General features: G+C 42.8%; 1 protein-coding gene across 1 annotated transcript in view; it reads right to left on the reverse strand.

The window, feature by feature from the left end:
- The window catches only part of TRAPPC12 (trafficking protein particle complex subunit 12), a 184641-nt gene that overhangs the window by 90220 nt on the left and 76710 nt on the right, over positions 1 to 17711 (reverse strand). Inside the window, exons 6-7 of the mRNA XM_073625427.1 lie at positions 9626 to 9738; positions 1153 to 1225 (exon numbers count right to left, since the gene is read on the reverse strand). Coding sequence (XP_073481528.1) covers positions 1153 to 1225; positions 9626 to 9738 — 186 coding nt within the window. The remainder of the gene's footprint in view (positions 1 to 1152; positions 1226 to 9625; positions 9739 to 17711) is intronic.

Consider the following 17711-nt stretch of genomic DNA (forward strand, 5'->3'; position numbering starts at 1 on the left):
GATCTGTATCCTGTGTGTGTTCAGGCAACTCTGTTTGCCCCTCTAGTGGTGCCATACATTGCTGCAGTAACTGTATCCCTACGGGTTTAACCTTTCCAAAGTACGCTCCTCATTCCTCCTCCACCAAACAAGGTCTTGGCTCTGATTATCGGGTCGCTGTTGTTGTGTTTCCTTGGCATCTGGTGGCAGTGGTGAGAGATTGGTTGTTTTACAGTTGTTACCGGTGTCCAGATTGGGAAATTTTGGGTTCAACCGACAATCTGCCAGCATGAGGGTCGATTTATGAGATGCGTGCAGCGAAATGCAATACCTCGCGTATCAATCGGCCTTCCCTCATCCCTGTACCCTCAGTACACACTTGGAAGATATTTTATATGGCTACTAAATTAAACTGCAGCATCCTGCCAAAATTTGGTTCTGTGTAACCTGTCTCTCATGTACCAAAGGGATGGGAAAGGCTGTATTGGGCTCTAACAGAAGACAGTATAGGAATCAGTGAATGCATTGGTCTTCATTTTCATGGGTTTAGATTTCAGAATATGAAGAATACATGTGGTAACAACAGGTATACACCTGCCAGATGGCAGGGTTAAAAATAGCAGCCACTTGAATGGATAGCTTGCATGCAAAAGTCATGTGTTTAATTACAGTGCACTTATTCATTTCAGACACTCACTGCAAAAAGGAAACTGGAATGTGGTTGCTTTGGCTTCACTTCATATCTTGGGCAGAGGTAGTGCCCAAGTACACTAGATGGCAGACAAGTATTGAGCAGAGGTCTACCATCAACATATTAGAAAGCCAGTATAATGCAGCTGGGGTTTCTCTGGCAATAAACTGCTGGTTCCCAGGCAATTTTACCAAGTCATCAGCACAGTATATCCAACAGAAGACTGCACCAATGGATTCAGGTACAATAATATACAATTGTTAGAATGAGATTTGCTAGGATGTTCTCATTATATACAAGTTCTACACAACTGGGTGCTGTCTTGGGGAATCTCTTAACAGAATTCATACATTAAAGGCTGCTCATATGACCCGTGTGCTCTTCCTCCTTGCTGTATGTATAGCCAGGTAAAAGTGCATTGAGGTCACATGATGCAAGGACACAGTGTAAACATAAAACCGCTAATGTGGAAATACACTTACCTTGTCTATTACTATTTGTCATAGTGATCATGCTTCCATCTTCTGCAAACCCATTCTCCAGGTTTTCCAAAATCTGTCATTATTAAAAAAAAAAAAAAAAACATGGCAGAAAATTAGTATTTAAAGGACCACAATACCTAAATGTAAGTCTGGAATAACATGCTCATTAAATATGTACACAAAATAAAAGAGAAGATTAGTTGTAAAATCAACTGATGATCAAGGCTATATGCCAAAACTTGTTAGCCCTTTTTAATACAGACTATCATGTCAATAAAGATCTTCTAATGGATTTTGACGTTGCCAGGAACATTTGTTTTTCAATGATTGGTTGTAAAATCACCTGCTGTTTGCGCAATTTAATGTAGTATTTTTACCTATGAATCCCTAATGAAAATAGGGGCCCTCCACTGCCGTTTAATAAACCTAAGACTGAACTCTAGGCAGATATAAAAAAGGTACTAATAAATGCAGCTTCATTAGTGCGTCATATTTTTTAATGCATGCAGTGCAAGTACCTGAATGTGACCAGGTATCAGCCTCTTGCAATCCCATGCACAACAGAGCTCAGACTGGAGGAGGAAGAAGCAGCACAAGTTGCCAGTCAGGTGCTATCAAGTTACCTGCTGATCAGGAGGAAATTGACAAGAGATGTGTTCATCATTCTGCAATTTCTCCTTTCATTCCCCAGTCGAATGCTGAGGGAGGGGACAAGACCTATAGGTGTCACTTAATTGCAGCAGAGATAGATCTGGTCTTATCTCTTGCCACAACTGTGTGGCAAAGCGTATGCATTTCATTTTTGGATTTAGTAGGCTGCCTGAAGTTTAGAATTGACAGCCAACTAAAATGTTTTTTCCTTCATCTCAGTTCTGAGGTATAAAAAGCTTTGCTATGTGACGTCTTACAGCAGGGGTGCTCAACCTTTTGAAGAGCGAGGGCCACTTAACCACTTCTGGACAAAGCCTATTTTTGACACTTGTTGCTTACAAGTAAAAATCAGTATTTTTTTTGCTAGAAAATTACATTACATTATATATATATTTTTAGCGAAGACCCTAGAGAATAATATATTATTTATATATATATATATATATATATATATATATATATATATATATATATTTTTTAGTGAAGACCCTAGAGAATAACATGGCTCGCACAGTATTTGCGAACGGAAACCCAATTTTTTTTTTTTTTTTTTTAAAGCCAGTGGAGTGCAAAACACACCCAAATACACACCCAGGTATAAGAATACAAACAAAAAAGAGTTTGGGACTTTGCATGTACCTCCTTGGGTTCAACAACCACTTGACAAAATATGTGAAAAATGATTTTAAAATGATCTTTTCTCAAAGTACTAAACAATTTCCAAAAAGGGGGTTTGTTCATTTAAAAACAAGTTAAACTGGTTTGTCCAGGGTGCGGTTATCTTGGGCTTGAGATCTGATTTTTATTGGCCATAAAAATTGTATCTCAAGCCCAAGATAACAGAACCCTGGACAAGCCAGTTTAACTTGTTTTTAAAAGAACAAACCCCCTTTTTGGAAATTGTATAGTACTTTTAATAAAGATGTGAGAAAAATAATTGTAAAACTATTTTGTCAGGTGGTTTTAACCCAAGGAGGTACATGCAAAGTCCCAAACTCTCTTTTGTTGTATTTCTAGAATTGTTCTTCTAGGGATGGTACCTCCTTAAGGGTTTTCTATCAATTCACACTCTGCCCCTACACACAATTTTTCCTTTTTATAGGTATAAGAGCAGAGTGTACATCAAGCTTTCACAGTAAATTTGAAAAGCTTTCATGTAAACTCCGAGTTGCTTCCTTGAAGCCTTCAAGGCACTCGTAGTGCTAGTTTGGGCATGTTAAAGCTGAACTCTAGGCAGATTTAGAAGACACAAATGAATTGCAAGCAGTGAAAGTACCTAAATGTATCGGCCTCTTGCAGTCTTTGTACACCAGTGATTAGAATAGGAATGAAGCAGCACAAGGGACTAGTTTGTTGTGCTGCAGAGCTCATGGGCCAACAAGACACATACTGATAGCAGGAGTGAGCAGAGTGACAGATGGGCTTATCAGAGAAGTAATAGTGTATCCGTTGCAAACCTTATAGGCTTGCCCACAGTTCATGCAGGTTACTGTAGTGAATTGATTGATTGATAGATGGCGACATATAATGAGAAAATAAATATCTTCACCACCACACCTTGGTTTAGTGGCAACCCAGTCCTTGATGCAGGATTAAAGCAACAAGCATCAAAAGCAGACGTTTCAGGATCTCACTCTCTCTTGAAAAAGTCATCTTGTGAGGTCTCGAAATTTTAGCTTGTGATGTCTGTTAACTCTAGGGCTGCAACTAACGATTATTTTCATAATCGATTAGTTGGCCGATTATTGTTTCGATTAATTGGTTAATAATCCTAAAAAAAAAAAAAGTGTGGTGTATAATTTAGTTAATATGTAAAGTTTTCAAAAAAAAGGCCATTTATTCTTGTATATCTCTATGCAGTGGTAAATATAAATAACCAACTATATGGTTAGGGAGCAAAATATCTAATCCACTCTGAGCATAACAGACAGAAGAGATATATACTGTATATACTATAGGAGATATATACTGTATATACTATTAAAATGTGAATCTGGTAACTATCATAAGACTCCGAGATCAAATTTTTTAATTTAACAATGTCTTCCTTAAAAAAAAAAAAAAAAAAAAAAAAAAAGTTATTTTAAGAACCTTCGTTCGATTTTCTAATCATTAGTGGGGTCAAATCGACGTTCATTTTCAACCTATGTGACGGGAAAATTTTGAAATAATAGCAAACTTCTTGGTCGAAGGAATTTTTAGACAGTGTATGTGGTTTTCGTTAAGAAATTACATTAATTTTAAAAACAGAACGTTAAAAACCAAGTGAAAATTTCAAACAACATTCTTTCATTCAGCGAATGTACAAAGATTTTTCGTCCGAATAATCTCGTCTGAATATTTCGTCTGAAAATTGATCGGTGTGGCCAGTAGGGGTGCGCATCTTCACTGGCCTCACGATTCGATTCGATTACGATTATCAGGTCCACGATTCACGATGCATCACGATTACTGCGCGCGATTTTCATCCAAAAAATTTAAGTAGTCAGAAGAACTCCATTTTTAAAATTTTATCTGTTCTTAAAAAAAAGACAACACTCCCTGCATGTAGCAAAGTGTAAACACAGCAGACAACTTAAAGAGGAGCTCCAGATTGCCCCCAAATTACTACAGAAGATGGTCAGAGACTGCAGACATGATACAGGAGATGATCAGAGACTGCAGACATGATACAGGAGATGGTCAGAGACTGCAGACATGGTACAGGAGATGATCAGAGACTGCAGACATGGTACAGGAGATGATCAGAGACTGCAGACATGGTACAGGAGATGATCAGAGACTGCAGACCTGCTGAACATGGTAAGGGAGGTGCCAGACTGTCCTATCCAAGATGACCAATACCCCGCCCCCCCTCACCACTAACCTGTCACCATATAATACTATTACCATAGCGCTCCCCTGCCCAGTGTCACCACGGACCAATTCCCATCCTTCTCGACCAGCATCCAAACAGTCCTCTGCTCTTCACCGCCGCAGCCCCCCCCCCCCCCCACCTCTACACAGTGAGCATGCAGATAGGGCAATAAAACAAAAAATGGTGTGCAGTGCTTTGTGGTGATAATAAATGCACAAAAGAGTCTTACGTAGTGAATAAATATAGTCCTGAAATATATAATCTGTGATCTGATTAAAAGAAATATTTTGTGTATTCAAAGTAATTCCAGTGCTGAGTGTTCTCCGCTGTGTTCAAATCATTCACCAGAAATCAGGAATGATTTGAACACAGCAGAGAACACTAAGCACTGGAATTACTTTGAATATACAGAAGATTTCTTTCAATCAGATCACAGATTATGACTATATTTGTTCACTACGTACTTAATAACACTCTTTTGTACATTTGTCACTGCAAAGCACTGCACACCATTTTTGGTTTTATTGCATACAGTCTGGCACCTCCCTTACCATGTCAGTCTTTAGTTCTCAGTGTCCTCCCCATGGCCCCCTCACCTGGCTCTACTGCTCTTCTGGCTCTCCTCCAGCTCTGCCTCATCCTCCTCCATCACCGCTCTGAAACCTTCCGGGACCAAAAGCACTGATGGCTCCACTCTCCTCCTCGGAGCTCCGTGCTCCAGAAGCCGGTCGCGGCCACCACTCTTAGCAGCAGGGACAGCTCCAGCCACCACAAGCTCCGGCGCCGGCGCTCCATGTTTCCAACGTGCACACAGCGTGGCTCCTCACTTCCGCATTCCACCACCATGACGCCGCCTGGGATCACTATCTATTGGCTGGTGAGGGGGTGGGACGATGAGGGGAGAGAGAAGGGGATGAATGGAAGGCCTCCTCTCCTCGCGACACAGGGGGGGTGACGTCAGTGGGAGGCGGATCAAAACGGCGCAGAAACTTCGGCTTTCAGCTCCACTCGGAGGCAGGGCATGGTGCGGCGGCACGGCGCGAGGATGACGTCATCCTCAATAATCGATTTCTTAAGGCTACAGAATCGATGCCGCATCGTGGACAGTCGAATCCCGATGCATCGATTCGACGATTAATTTCAACACCCCTAGTGGCCAGCATAAGGCTCGGTACACACCTATGCAGTTTGCTTTTGATCTGTTTCTGCAGTGCTTTTTGACTTTTGCGCACGTGATTGTGCAACGATTTGCGTTTTTGCATTTATTTTTAGCCAATTTGTAGTTGGGAAGAATAAAAAAAAAACAAAAACTGCTGCAATAATTACATGCTTTTCTGCAGCTTTTCCATTGAAGTACAAAAAAAGCACCGTTTTGCATTAAAAAAAAAGTCCCTGACCCTTTCCAAATAGGCAGCGGCTGAAAAAAGCATAGATGTGAACGTGTCCCATAGGAAACCATGTAAATAGACTGTAGTGCGTTTCTGCAAAAAGCACTGAACACACAGATATGAACCAGGTCTAAGACAACTAAGTAACTTAATGGGGTAAAAAAAAACTAAAATGAGCCCTTTATAGTACAAAAAAAAAAAACACAGATAATCACTACTGTAAGGGGTTCATTTTTTTTACTGTAGAACTGTGAAAGTAATATTTACAGTAGTGATTATTTGCTCTTTTTGTACTATAAAGGGCTTATTTTAGTTTTTTTAACCCCATTATGTTACTGGCCGATTAATCGATTATGAAAATAGTAATCGATTAATTTCATAATCGATTAATCAATTAGTTGTCGATTAATCGATTAGTTGTCGATTAATCGATTAGTTGTTTCAGCCCTAGTTAACTATGTGAATAAAGGACAAGATCACTATACCTAGTTGTGAAAATCCTTATTTTCAGATGAGCTCATCAGTTAGCTGCTTTTACTTTCATTGTCCAGTCACAGGCTAGGGGAGGGAAAAACCTCTAAATGTTACTAAAAGTGGACCTTTTTACTTGAAAATAAAAGTACTGCTCATCCTTCTCCACACTCATAACACATTTGAGCATTTTTTTTTTTTTTTGCTCTTTATGGGGAGCGGGTACTTTTTTTGACAGGTACCCATTCCTACTTCTTTAATCCTCCCTTAGGCAAAAATTACGTCTGCTTGGGCCCACCTCGCTCCCCCACTAGCAGCATTCTGGGACACCTCGCATATCCCAGGAGGCAGTAGGATCAGTGTACCACGGGATCTCACGCATGCACAGAGGGAGCTAGCTGTGATACACCACAAAGTTACAGCTGGCTCTCAAATCCAAGATGACAGTACCAGGGATCCAAAGTGGTGAAAGAGAGCTGGACTTCTGGGCCTGGAATGTATCAGATTTCTAAAATCAAGCAGTTACAGTATTTGTAACTGCTGACTTCTTTTTTTTTTTTTTTTTTTAAATGGATGAAGTCGCACTTTAACTGTAGCACAAAAAAGTTATGTCACCTTTCCTATCAGACAGAGCTGTGCTGTATGTCCAGGCTGTGTACATTTCAGGACTGGATGGCCAGAAATACAAATGCTTTGGCAGGTAAGATAGTGCCTTTATGTGCAATACAACTTTGTATTTAGCTGTTCACCTTTGAGCACTTTTCATAATGAGAGTGCCGTCTAACTCTAATGCCGCGTACACACGAGCGGACTTCTCATTGGACTGAACTCTGAAGGACTTTGACGGAGTTCCAACGAAACGGACTTGCCTACACATGATCACACCAAAGTCTGATCGTTTCGAACGTGATGACATATGACCGGACTAGAATAAGGAAGTTCATAGCCAGTAGCCAATAGCTGCCCTTGCATCGTTTTTGGTCTGTTGGACTAGCATACAGACGAACTGATTTTTCGATAGGAATCGAGTCCGTTGGAAAGATTTGAAACTTGTTCTATTTCTAAGGTCCGTCAAATTTTTAGACAGAAAAGGTCCGATGAAGCCCACACACGATCGAATTATCCGACGGATTTGTTCCATCGGACCTTTGATGCCGAAAAGTCCGGTCGTGTGTACGTGGCATAAGGCCCTGGTGCTTTTGAAAGTAAGCTATAATGTTAGTGTTTTCCAGCAGTCTCATGCTGCATAAAGCCAGTGTCTGACTGTCTCCTGCAGTGTGTCTTCAGTCTCCATCCACACTTGTTGCATGTTCACAGTCTCTGGCAGTCTCTAATACTTTTTAAAGTCCGACAGACTTCTGCCATACACTGAAGTTTATGTGCAGTCCTTTGAAACTGGCAGGAGTCATACATGAGGCCTCCTAAACCTCACAAGTTGACAACCACTGCTCTAAGGCAGGGTTAAGGCAACCTTTGAGGATTGGGATCTACTTGAACAACACTAGGTCAAAAGATCACCGGGCATAGTGTCTTCCCCCCTCCCCCCCAAAAGGACAGCAAGACGGACCCCCCCCCCCCCCCTTATTTTTTATAAAATAATATTACTCAGAACAAAAATGTATTACAAGAAAATGCAGGCTTCAGGAGTGTGTTGCGCTCAGAATGCAGGGTTCAGGAGTGCGATGCGCTCAGAACGCGGAGATCAGGAGTATGTTAGGCTCAGAATGCAGGGTTTAAGAGAGGGAGGGGGGGAGGTGGAGGGTGGTGTGAAGGGTGGTGAAGGACACTGCTATGGGGTGACCCTGCCCATAACAGTGTCCTCTGCCACCTTCACATCACCTCCCCCCCAACACACACACATTGGTGTCTTCTGCCCCCCCTTTCCCCTATAGCGCAGTAATCAATGCCCCCCCAATTCCCTGCCATAGCATAGCGCCCTACATGTTTCCACAGCGGAGACCGGGAGGCAGCACAGTTCTGGTCAGAGGGCGAGAGCTGGCAGAGTGACTTTTCATATTAGCAAGCTGGTGATTGGTTGCTTAGGGCCACCCTGTGTCCTAGCAACCAATCACATTTCAATCACATTTAACATAAAAAGTTAATTTGGCCGGCTCCTCCTCCCGCCTGAACTGCGCTGCCTCCCGATCTCTGCTGTTTTATTGCGATGGAGGAGGCTGGGGAGGGAGGAAGAAAGAAGGAGCAGGATATAGAAGGCACGGCAGAGCCACGCAGGAGCCTTGAGGCTGGGAGAGGAGACAAGGACCGGCACATAGAAGGCAGGAGTCTGCTGCGCAGGAACCTGTTCGCAGTCTGTCACCTGCCTGTGGTCAACAGGTGGACTGCATTTGATGGGTTACCAACCCCCCGCTCTAAGGGCTCATTCACATAGCCGCAGAGGACTGTACATCATAAAAGACGCATATAGTTCTGCACTTGGGAGTACAGGTATTTCTGTAAAGCTGCCTGTACAAATCAATGAGGTTGCGTCCGTATGCTGGCAACTGCACATCCAAGCATTTATATGCATACAGGGATGGATTTCCGCCCCTGGACATAAATTCTCTGCATACAGGGCGCACACCTGTCTGTACCGATGTCAGCACTCAGAGGTGCCATTACTGGACTACAGCTGCAGTGTGTCAATGATTTGTACAGGTGACTGTACACAATCACACTGGATGCAGAAATATACTTCTATTCGTAGTGTACGGTCCTCAGTGGCTGTGGGAATGAGCCCTAAACAAACTTCTAGCAGGCTTTAAGACGTTTTAGGCAGCACTGAAGCTTGCTGAAAAGCCTGCTGAAGTACTTTCATTTTGATCAGTGTTTAACATCCCCAAAATAGAGCTAAAAAGTGCTTCAAGAAAGCTGCTGAAAGATTACTAAAAGCTTTGAAAATAGCTTGTAAAATCATGCAGCATATGCTGCTCTTATACAAAATAAGGTACATATTAAGGGAGAATGGAGAATCTATCCACCTGCTATGGGCAATAAAAATGCTCTTCCTTTTTATAGAGGAGGCCCAAAACAAGGCCGCACAGGATTCTGACCATTTTATAGTCTTACACAGATGATTAATAAAAGAAGGGTCCCATGTCACTCCTACCTTTAAACAAATGGTTTTCATACTGTGCAAGCAGTCAAGTGTCTCTTGAGGACATCCAAGGTACTGTCTTAATTCCGCATGTAGAATCCGCATAGAAAAAGGAACCATGGACCCTGAAAAGAATACAGGAAAAAAATATTGGAATACTCCTGTAACAGAATAATTAATTGTTCACGTTGTCATCCTCTGAATGTTAAAAAACAAATTCTTGCTTCATTGAAAAGTATGTTATCGATTTAAAATTAGAAGTCAATAACATTACTAAATAGAATGCAATTCATGATAGGAAAATGACGTTTTCATTGGAACGGGAGATGAAGAGAAATCTATTGAGGACACATGTTCTGGTGACAACTGGGATTTTTCCTCATTCAAGATATTCAAAACTATGGAAAAAAAAACCTAACCCCCCCTCCAAAAAAAACGCCCCTCACAGTGTTTGATTGACAGCATCAGGAGCCAATGGCTTAGCTTTAGAACCACTTTACCTCGAGCATGTGCAAAACAAAAGTGAAAAATTTTAATTTTGAATTGCCTAGATTTGTTACAGGTTTATTATAATTTAACCACTTCCCGCCCGGGCCATAGCAGATGACGGCCGGGCGGTGGTTCAGTTATCCTGACTGGGTGTCATATGGCGTCCAGCAGGATAACATGCCGCTGCACGCCCGCAGGGGCGCGCATTGCGGTGATCGGTGGAGCGGTGTGTCAGTGTGACACACCGCTACACCGATCTTGGTAAACAGCCTCCAGCGGAGGCTCTTTACCACAAGTCAATAGGAAGAGCCGTTGATCGGCTTTTCCTCACTCGTGTCTGACAAACGCGAGTAGAGGAGAGCCGATCGGCGGTTCTCCTGACAAGGGGGGTCTGCACTGATTGTTTATCAGCACAGCCCCCCCTCAGATCACCACACTGGACCACCAGGGATCGCCACTAGGACCACCAGGGAAGGGGGCAACATGTGGATGGCCAGGTACGTACCTCATGGCCATCCATATGTGTCCAGTCAGTGCCCAATCTGTGCCAATCAGTGCCCACAAATGGGCACTGATTGGCACCATTATATAGCACTGATGCCCAGCAATGCCACCCTTAGGGGCATCACTGCCATCAGTGCCACCCATCAGTGCCCATCCGTGCCCATCAGTGCCACCTATCAGTGCCACCCATAAGTACCCATCAGTGCCACCCATAAGTACCCATCAATGCCACCTAGGAATGCCCATCAGTGCCGCATACCAGTGCCACCTATCAGTGCCCCCTCATCGGTGCCCATCAGTGCCGCCGTATCAGTGCCCGTCAGTGCAGCCATATCAGTGCCCGTCATTGAAGAAGAAAACGTACTTATTTACAAAAATTTTTAGCAGAAACAAAGAAAAACTTTTTCAAAATTTTCGGTCTTTAATTGTTGCGCAAAAAATAAAAACCGCAAAGGTGATCAAATACCACCAAAAGAAAGCTCTATTTGTGAGAACAAAATGATAAAAAAAAATTTGTTTGGGTACAGTGTAGCATGACCGCGCAATTGTCATTCAAATTGCGATAGCGCTGAAAGCTGAAAATTGGCCTGGGCGGGAAGGTGTCTAAGTGCCTGGTATTGAAGTGGTTAACTAGGCTTGTCACAGCAGTTAATATTCATCTAAAGAAGGGTAGGGAAATGAGACAAACCCTTTAACTTTACAGCCATGAAGATTTTTATGTTTAGCATTTTTGGGGGAAGTTTAAAGTGGAACTTCATTCTACAAATTGACTTTGCTCCCCTGCCGCTGCCTCAACCTCCACAATAATAGCTGCTTTGTTTTTCGGAAGGGGATTCTTTTTGCAGACCATATTAGACTTTTCAATAAGAAAGGTTGGCAAAGTCTGATGATCTTTAATTTGATTTAGTTTTATTCCAATTTATACACTTTGTAGGCTGTAGGATGTATATAGACAAAATAAGATTTTTGTTTACTTAACATAAAATACTTTTCTTGGAGACATTCATGGACACAGGGGGTCATAAACCTTCACGTTACATCCATCAGCCATATGTTGTGTTAACTGAATAACATTTAATTATCTTGTTAAAATGACATCTGAAACTTGGTGGGATAGAATAAGCAGCAAGTAAACATGCGGTCTACAAAGCTGATGTGTTGAAGGAAGAAGAAAAAAAAAAAAGAACATTGCAGTCTGTTGTGTATGAGGAAATGTAGCCACAGACCAGTCAGGCTGCCCATGCTGACCCGTCTCCGCAGCCAAAAGTGCCTGGGAGAATCAGAATTGGACCACGGAGCAATGAAAAAAGGTAGCCCAGTTCGATGAATCACACTTTTATTTGCACAAGGATGGCCGCGTGTGTGCGCGTGTCGCTCAACAGGTGAAGAGATTGCACTAGGATTCAGTAGGAGAAAGCAAGCTGGCGTGGGCAGTGTGATGCTTTGGGCAATGTTCTACTGGGAAACCTTGGGTCCTGCCATTCATGTGGATGTTACCTGACATGTACGACCTACATAAACATTGCTGCTGACCAAGTACACCCCTTCATGGAAAAATATTTCCTGATGGTAGGAGCCTCTTTCAGCAGGATCATGCGTGCTGCCACTCTGCAAAAATGGATCAAGAATGGTTTGAGAGAGAGTTGAAACAAGTTTGAGGTGTTGACTTGGCCTCCAAATTCTACAGATCTCAATTGAGCATCTGTGGGATGTGCTGGAAAAACAAATCCAATCCATGCAGTACCCACCTTACAACTTACAAGACTTAAAAGGATCTGTTACCGAAGGCCTGATGCCATATACCACAGCACCCCTTCAGAGGTCTAGTGGCATTCTTGCTCTGGTGGGTCAGGGCTGTTTTGGTGGCAAAAGTGGGACCTACCCAATATTAATTATGGCTGATTGGTGTATAGTGCCACCTACAGGAGAAATGAATGATGGCAAAAAAAAAAAAAAATAAACATTGGCCAGCCAGGGTAAAACTCCGTCTACTACCAGTATGCCTCAGTTTTGTAGAAAAACAGTACCACGAGCGGGTTGATAACGACAGAGGGGTAGGACTTGTTTCCCTCGAGGGACTCCAGTAAAAGGATTTTATGTGGAGCAAAATATCCTATTTTTTTTCTTTCGGAGGGATACAGGAAGTCTTATAACTTTCAGGACATCAAAAAAAAACAAAAAACTAAGAGGCTGGCTACACAGCAAATACCTGTTAACAGGCCCAAAGTAAAACAGCAAGAACTGGGGACTGCCTGCGGCACAAGGAGCAGTCTGAAGGACCCTACTCACCAAATTTGTTATCACATGAAGAAAAGTGCCAAAAAAAAAAAAAAAAAAAAACAAGAGTTGCTCACTGCTCTAGAGGACTGTTCCTTAACTAAGGAGGGGGAACCCGTTCCTTAAGACCATAAGCCTGAACAATAGTCTTTATGAGCCAGCACCATTCATGAGCCCATCCAGAATGACAAAAAGGGAATCAGTCTTCCTGAAAGAAACAGTGGCTGAAAAATAAACGTCATCAGTCTGAACCCCATCCAGACAAACAGTGGGAAATTTATTTTTGGTGAACTGGAGCCAAAGAGGAAAGAACAATGTCCTAATTAAGGTGAAAGACTGAGACTACCTTGGGAAGAAAGCCCTAGGTGTTAAGACGATCATGTCCCTGTGCAAGACCAAAAAGCATTCCATGCAGGATACAGCCACCAATTCAGACACTAAGCTAACTGAGATCACGGCCACAAGAAATTCAACCGTGTGGGTCAAACAGGGCCTTCTGAAGTGTTGAGAATCCAGATTCAAATCCAAGATTTATATCCCATAGTGTGTGAAGGAGTCAGACTAGGGAGGACCACACTGGAAACCTCCGCCACAAAGGTCTTGATCAGAGAAGAAGCCAACAGTCTTTGAAACAAAATGGAAAGAGTAAAAGACCTTCCTTGATGGAACTAAGAGCCAAATGTGGGTAAGCTGGAAAAATGGGCACATGCATGTAAGCATCCTTTATGTGCACCAAATCAATAAAGTCTCCCTGGTGAAGGGGGAGCAATGACAGGTTTTGTTGAATCCATCTGAAATTTTTGAGCCCAAATGTAAACATTCACAGCTTTTAGGTCCAAGCAGAGGCAAATGCCCCCCTTTGGTTGAACTAAAACTCCTAGAACTGTTCTGCAGAAGCAACTGGATCTATGACCCAAGAGTGCCTGATGGAGATCAGTTAAGCCTAATATACACAGAAGGGTTGAAAAACAAAACAAAAAAAACATACAGCTCAGGAGGAGGAGTTCCTGTACTAACTATCTGACATTAGTACAGCAATCTCCCCTGCTCATCTATTGTGTTCAGACAGGACGACGGCCCCTGCCAGAACACTCCGGTCAGCGCTTTCAGCCAGAGAGCTCTGATCGGCAGACATTTTTCGGTCATGTCTTTTCATCAGAAGCTGGCTGAACAGAGGAAAACTGAGGAAGGGGCAGAGATGAATCGGGACACCACCTTTTGCATCTAGGCATTGGGAATGCAAGCAGTCCGTGAGTTTGCACAGGTCATCCCCCAGTATGGAAAGTGGGGGTGCATCTTCATGCTGAAGAGGGTTTGTTGTGGATTTAGCAGTCTTGGAGTGCCAGACCCTGCGGGGGGATGGGGAATTACCCTTGGGGGCTCTTGAAGAGAAAGATGAGAGCAAACGGAAGTAAAAGGAATGGATAGAGATGACTTGACAGTTTGGCTGAGGAAGAGGACTGCTTCCCGGTAGCATCCTTTAAGATAACATCCAGAGTTGTCACCTACTGGTATGGCCAGATTAACCACTTCCCTACCAGGCCAATTCTGACATTTCTCTCTTACATGTAAAAATCATCATTTTTTTGCTAGAAAATTACATAGAACCCCCAAACATTTTAAATGTTTTTTAGCAAAGACCCTAGAGAATACAATGGTGGTTGTTGCAACTTTTTATCTCACACAGTATTTGCGCAGGAATTTTTCGAACACGTTTTTTTTGGGAAAAAAACAGTTTTGTGTTTTAAAAAAAAACAAAACAGTAAAGTTAGCCCAATGTTTTTGCATTTTGTGAAAGATGAAGTTACGCCGAGTAAATAGATACCTAACATGTCACGCTTCAAAATTGCACACGCTCGTGGAATGACGCCAATGTTCGGTACTTAAAAATCCCCATAGGTGACGCTTGAAATTTTTTTACTGGTTACATGTTTTGAGTTGCAGAGGAGGTCTAGGGACAAAATGATTGCTCTCGCTCCAACGTTCACGGCGATACCTCACATGTATGGTTTGAACACCGTTTTCATATGTGGGTGGGAAATACGTATGCGTTCGCTTCTGCGTGCAAGCACACGGGGACAGCGGCGCTTTAAACATTTTTTATTTTTTTTTTATTGTTAATTATATTTTATTTTTTTTATTTTGACAAAAAAAAAAATTTGATCACTTTTATTCCTATTACAAGGAATGTAAACATCCCTTGTAATAGCAATATGACATGTCAGGTGCTCTTAATAGTGAGATATGGGGTCCCCATATCTCACCACTAGGCTGGGAAGCCTGAAATAAAAATAAAAAATAAAACGATCGGCGCTTCCCAGCCGAAGCGGCGCCGTTTTTTTGAATGGAGAGGCCGGGCGTGACGTCATAACATCGTGCCCGGCCTCCGACGATCATAGAGACTCCGGCGACGGAAATCTCTATGATCTACATCCGGCGCCGGCAGATCCGCTCTCCGCCTCACCGATCGTAACGGTGAGTCGGAACAAGCACCGGAGGGCGGCGGGAGGGGGGGGCGTCCCCTCTCGCCTCCCATAGGAACGATCAAGCGGCAGAACAGCCGCTATGAACGTTCCTATGGTGTGGAGATTCACCGGCTGAAACTGGCACTATCTGAATGATGTCTGTAACTAAAGGCATCATTCAGATATACCTGCCCAAAGCCCAGGACGTCATATGATGGTGGGCGGGCGGGAAGTGGTTAATAGTATGCACAGACCATTTTAGAGCAAATTCCTCAAAAAGCAGATGTAAAGATAAGGTCTTTGTGGCCTTAGAGGCTCTATAAAAATCAAGGCTAGAGATTGCAATGGAGAAACAACAGGTTGATCCTGTAGCTTCAGAGTGATGTGTACCACATCAATTAGAGCCAAAATGGTCTCTTTACATAATAACAGTGGACTGCAGCTCTTCAGGGAAAAGCTCATCAAATTAGAACTTTAATAAGAACTTGAATCAGTTTCTCTGTGTTCAATGGGTTATAAGCGACTAAGGCTGCAGGTAAATCAGATATAGAATCTGATGAGAAGGGGGTGGTAGCACACTTGCAGCTTCTGCAGAGTCAGAAAACAGGGTCATTTAGGTCATAAAAACCTGCATGACTGTATAAAAAAAACAACATCAGACTTTAAAGAGAGAGGACAGCATGGTTACAGGCTACTGATTTTACCATCAAAAAGCATGATGCCCCTAATCTGTTAGTGGAGGAACCCAGCAGGGCAGGACTGTCCCACCCGTGTCTAGAATCAGACATGTTGCAGCCACAGTGTGGTAAGCAATGTACAAGCTCAGGGTAAGAAGCAAGACCTTTAGTACTCATGGAATTTGAAAAGCTGGTAGCAGGTGAAAATTTAACAACCAGAAGGTCGGCTAGCTAAAAGGTGACTAAAGTCACTGCAGGCAGGAAGAAAGAATGGATTCAAGTTCCACATGGCTCTGTGAGGTAGAAGCAGCAGTAGGGAGATGCTCCCCCAACACCGTATGGTGGGAACAAGCACAAATTGGGCATGCAAATGCCATTCCAAAGCAAAGCTATTGCAAAGCATTAAGCTCTTCCACAGCAAAGCTGGTGAAAAACTATGAAATGGTGATGCCCAGCAAACAGTTAAAGGAAGGGAGCTCTTTCTGCTCTGCGCGGTACTCAAAGCGACACTTCAGTCAGTGCAAGTCAGAGGCAATGCTAGCAGCTCTGGATCTGGAGAGTGTTTCACAGCTAACTTAACCTGAACCAGTCTGGAAAGTACCCACATGGAGTCCAATGCCCGAAAGTCCCTTCCAGACTGGTACAGCAATTGGCCACTCCAGTGGAGACTGACGCGACACTCGTACCAGATAACTGCAAGTCAGTGGACGAAAGTCACCAGCAGCAGTCCATGTAGAATTTTTTTTTTCTTCAAAAATTAACACCTCAAAAAAGGTTAGTCTTCACAACAGGCATGCTGGTAGTAAGAGGTGCTATACCCTGGGTTAGCCTACAGTTAGCCTTGTTTGCCAAATCCTCTTGTAGGTGTCAACGTAACCCAAAGGTTTAAGAATTCCTATGTCTCTCAACAAACCCAACATAAAAACTATTCATCTTATTATTTTTACAGCAATTTATCACAAATGCCTAAAACTTTCACATTACTGTACATTATGCAAAAAGGCAGTTAATTGAAAACGTCAGGTCTGGTCTGTCGGTCCATGTGCCTTCCTTGTTCTAACCCCACCCTCCGCTTTCTCACACAGAACGCTAGCACCCCTGCATGATTTTTATTGTGGTCTGTTTCCTTGTTGCAAAATTTCCTCCACTTTCTGTCTAAAATGTTGTCCCCTGGCCAAAAAGCTAAGGGACAATCCTAAGAGCCCTGGATAGCAGTAAAACCAACATTACACCGTTTTAATGCAGCATGTACTGCATTTTCAACTAGCAAACACCAAACGCAGTGCTTTGGTGTGAACTGGGCACACTGAAAACCATTTATTTTTTTCTGGTTATTGCGCTGTGTGTCTGCATTGAACAACGCCGCTCAATGTAGCCTAAGACACATGATGTGAATTGGCTCAGAATGATCTTAAAGTATTACTAAACCCACAACAGTAAAATCAGTCTGTATATGCAATAAAGCATGCTTGTTGTACTCACTGTGGGACCTAAGAGGTTAATCCTCTGCATTGTGTAAAAAGGCTGTTTGATCCTGTCTGCTCCGATCTTCCCCTTCTTCCACAGTCCCCTCTCCATCTTCTGTTAGTACAGAAGCCTTGGGACACTCTGCACATGCTCAGTTTGGGGTGTATTGCTAGTGAGGTTTTTTCTTTTCTTTTGGGAGGGTGTATGTGATAAGCACAG

The sequence above is a fragment of the Aquarana catesbeiana genome, linkage group LG04, assembly GCF_042186555.1.
Source record: "Aquarana catesbeiana isolate 2022-GZ linkage group LG04, ASM4218655v1, whole genome shotgun sequence".
NCBI classification, from domain to species: Eukaryota; Metazoa; Chordata; class Amphibia; order Anura; family Ranidae; genus Aquarana; species Aquarana catesbeiana.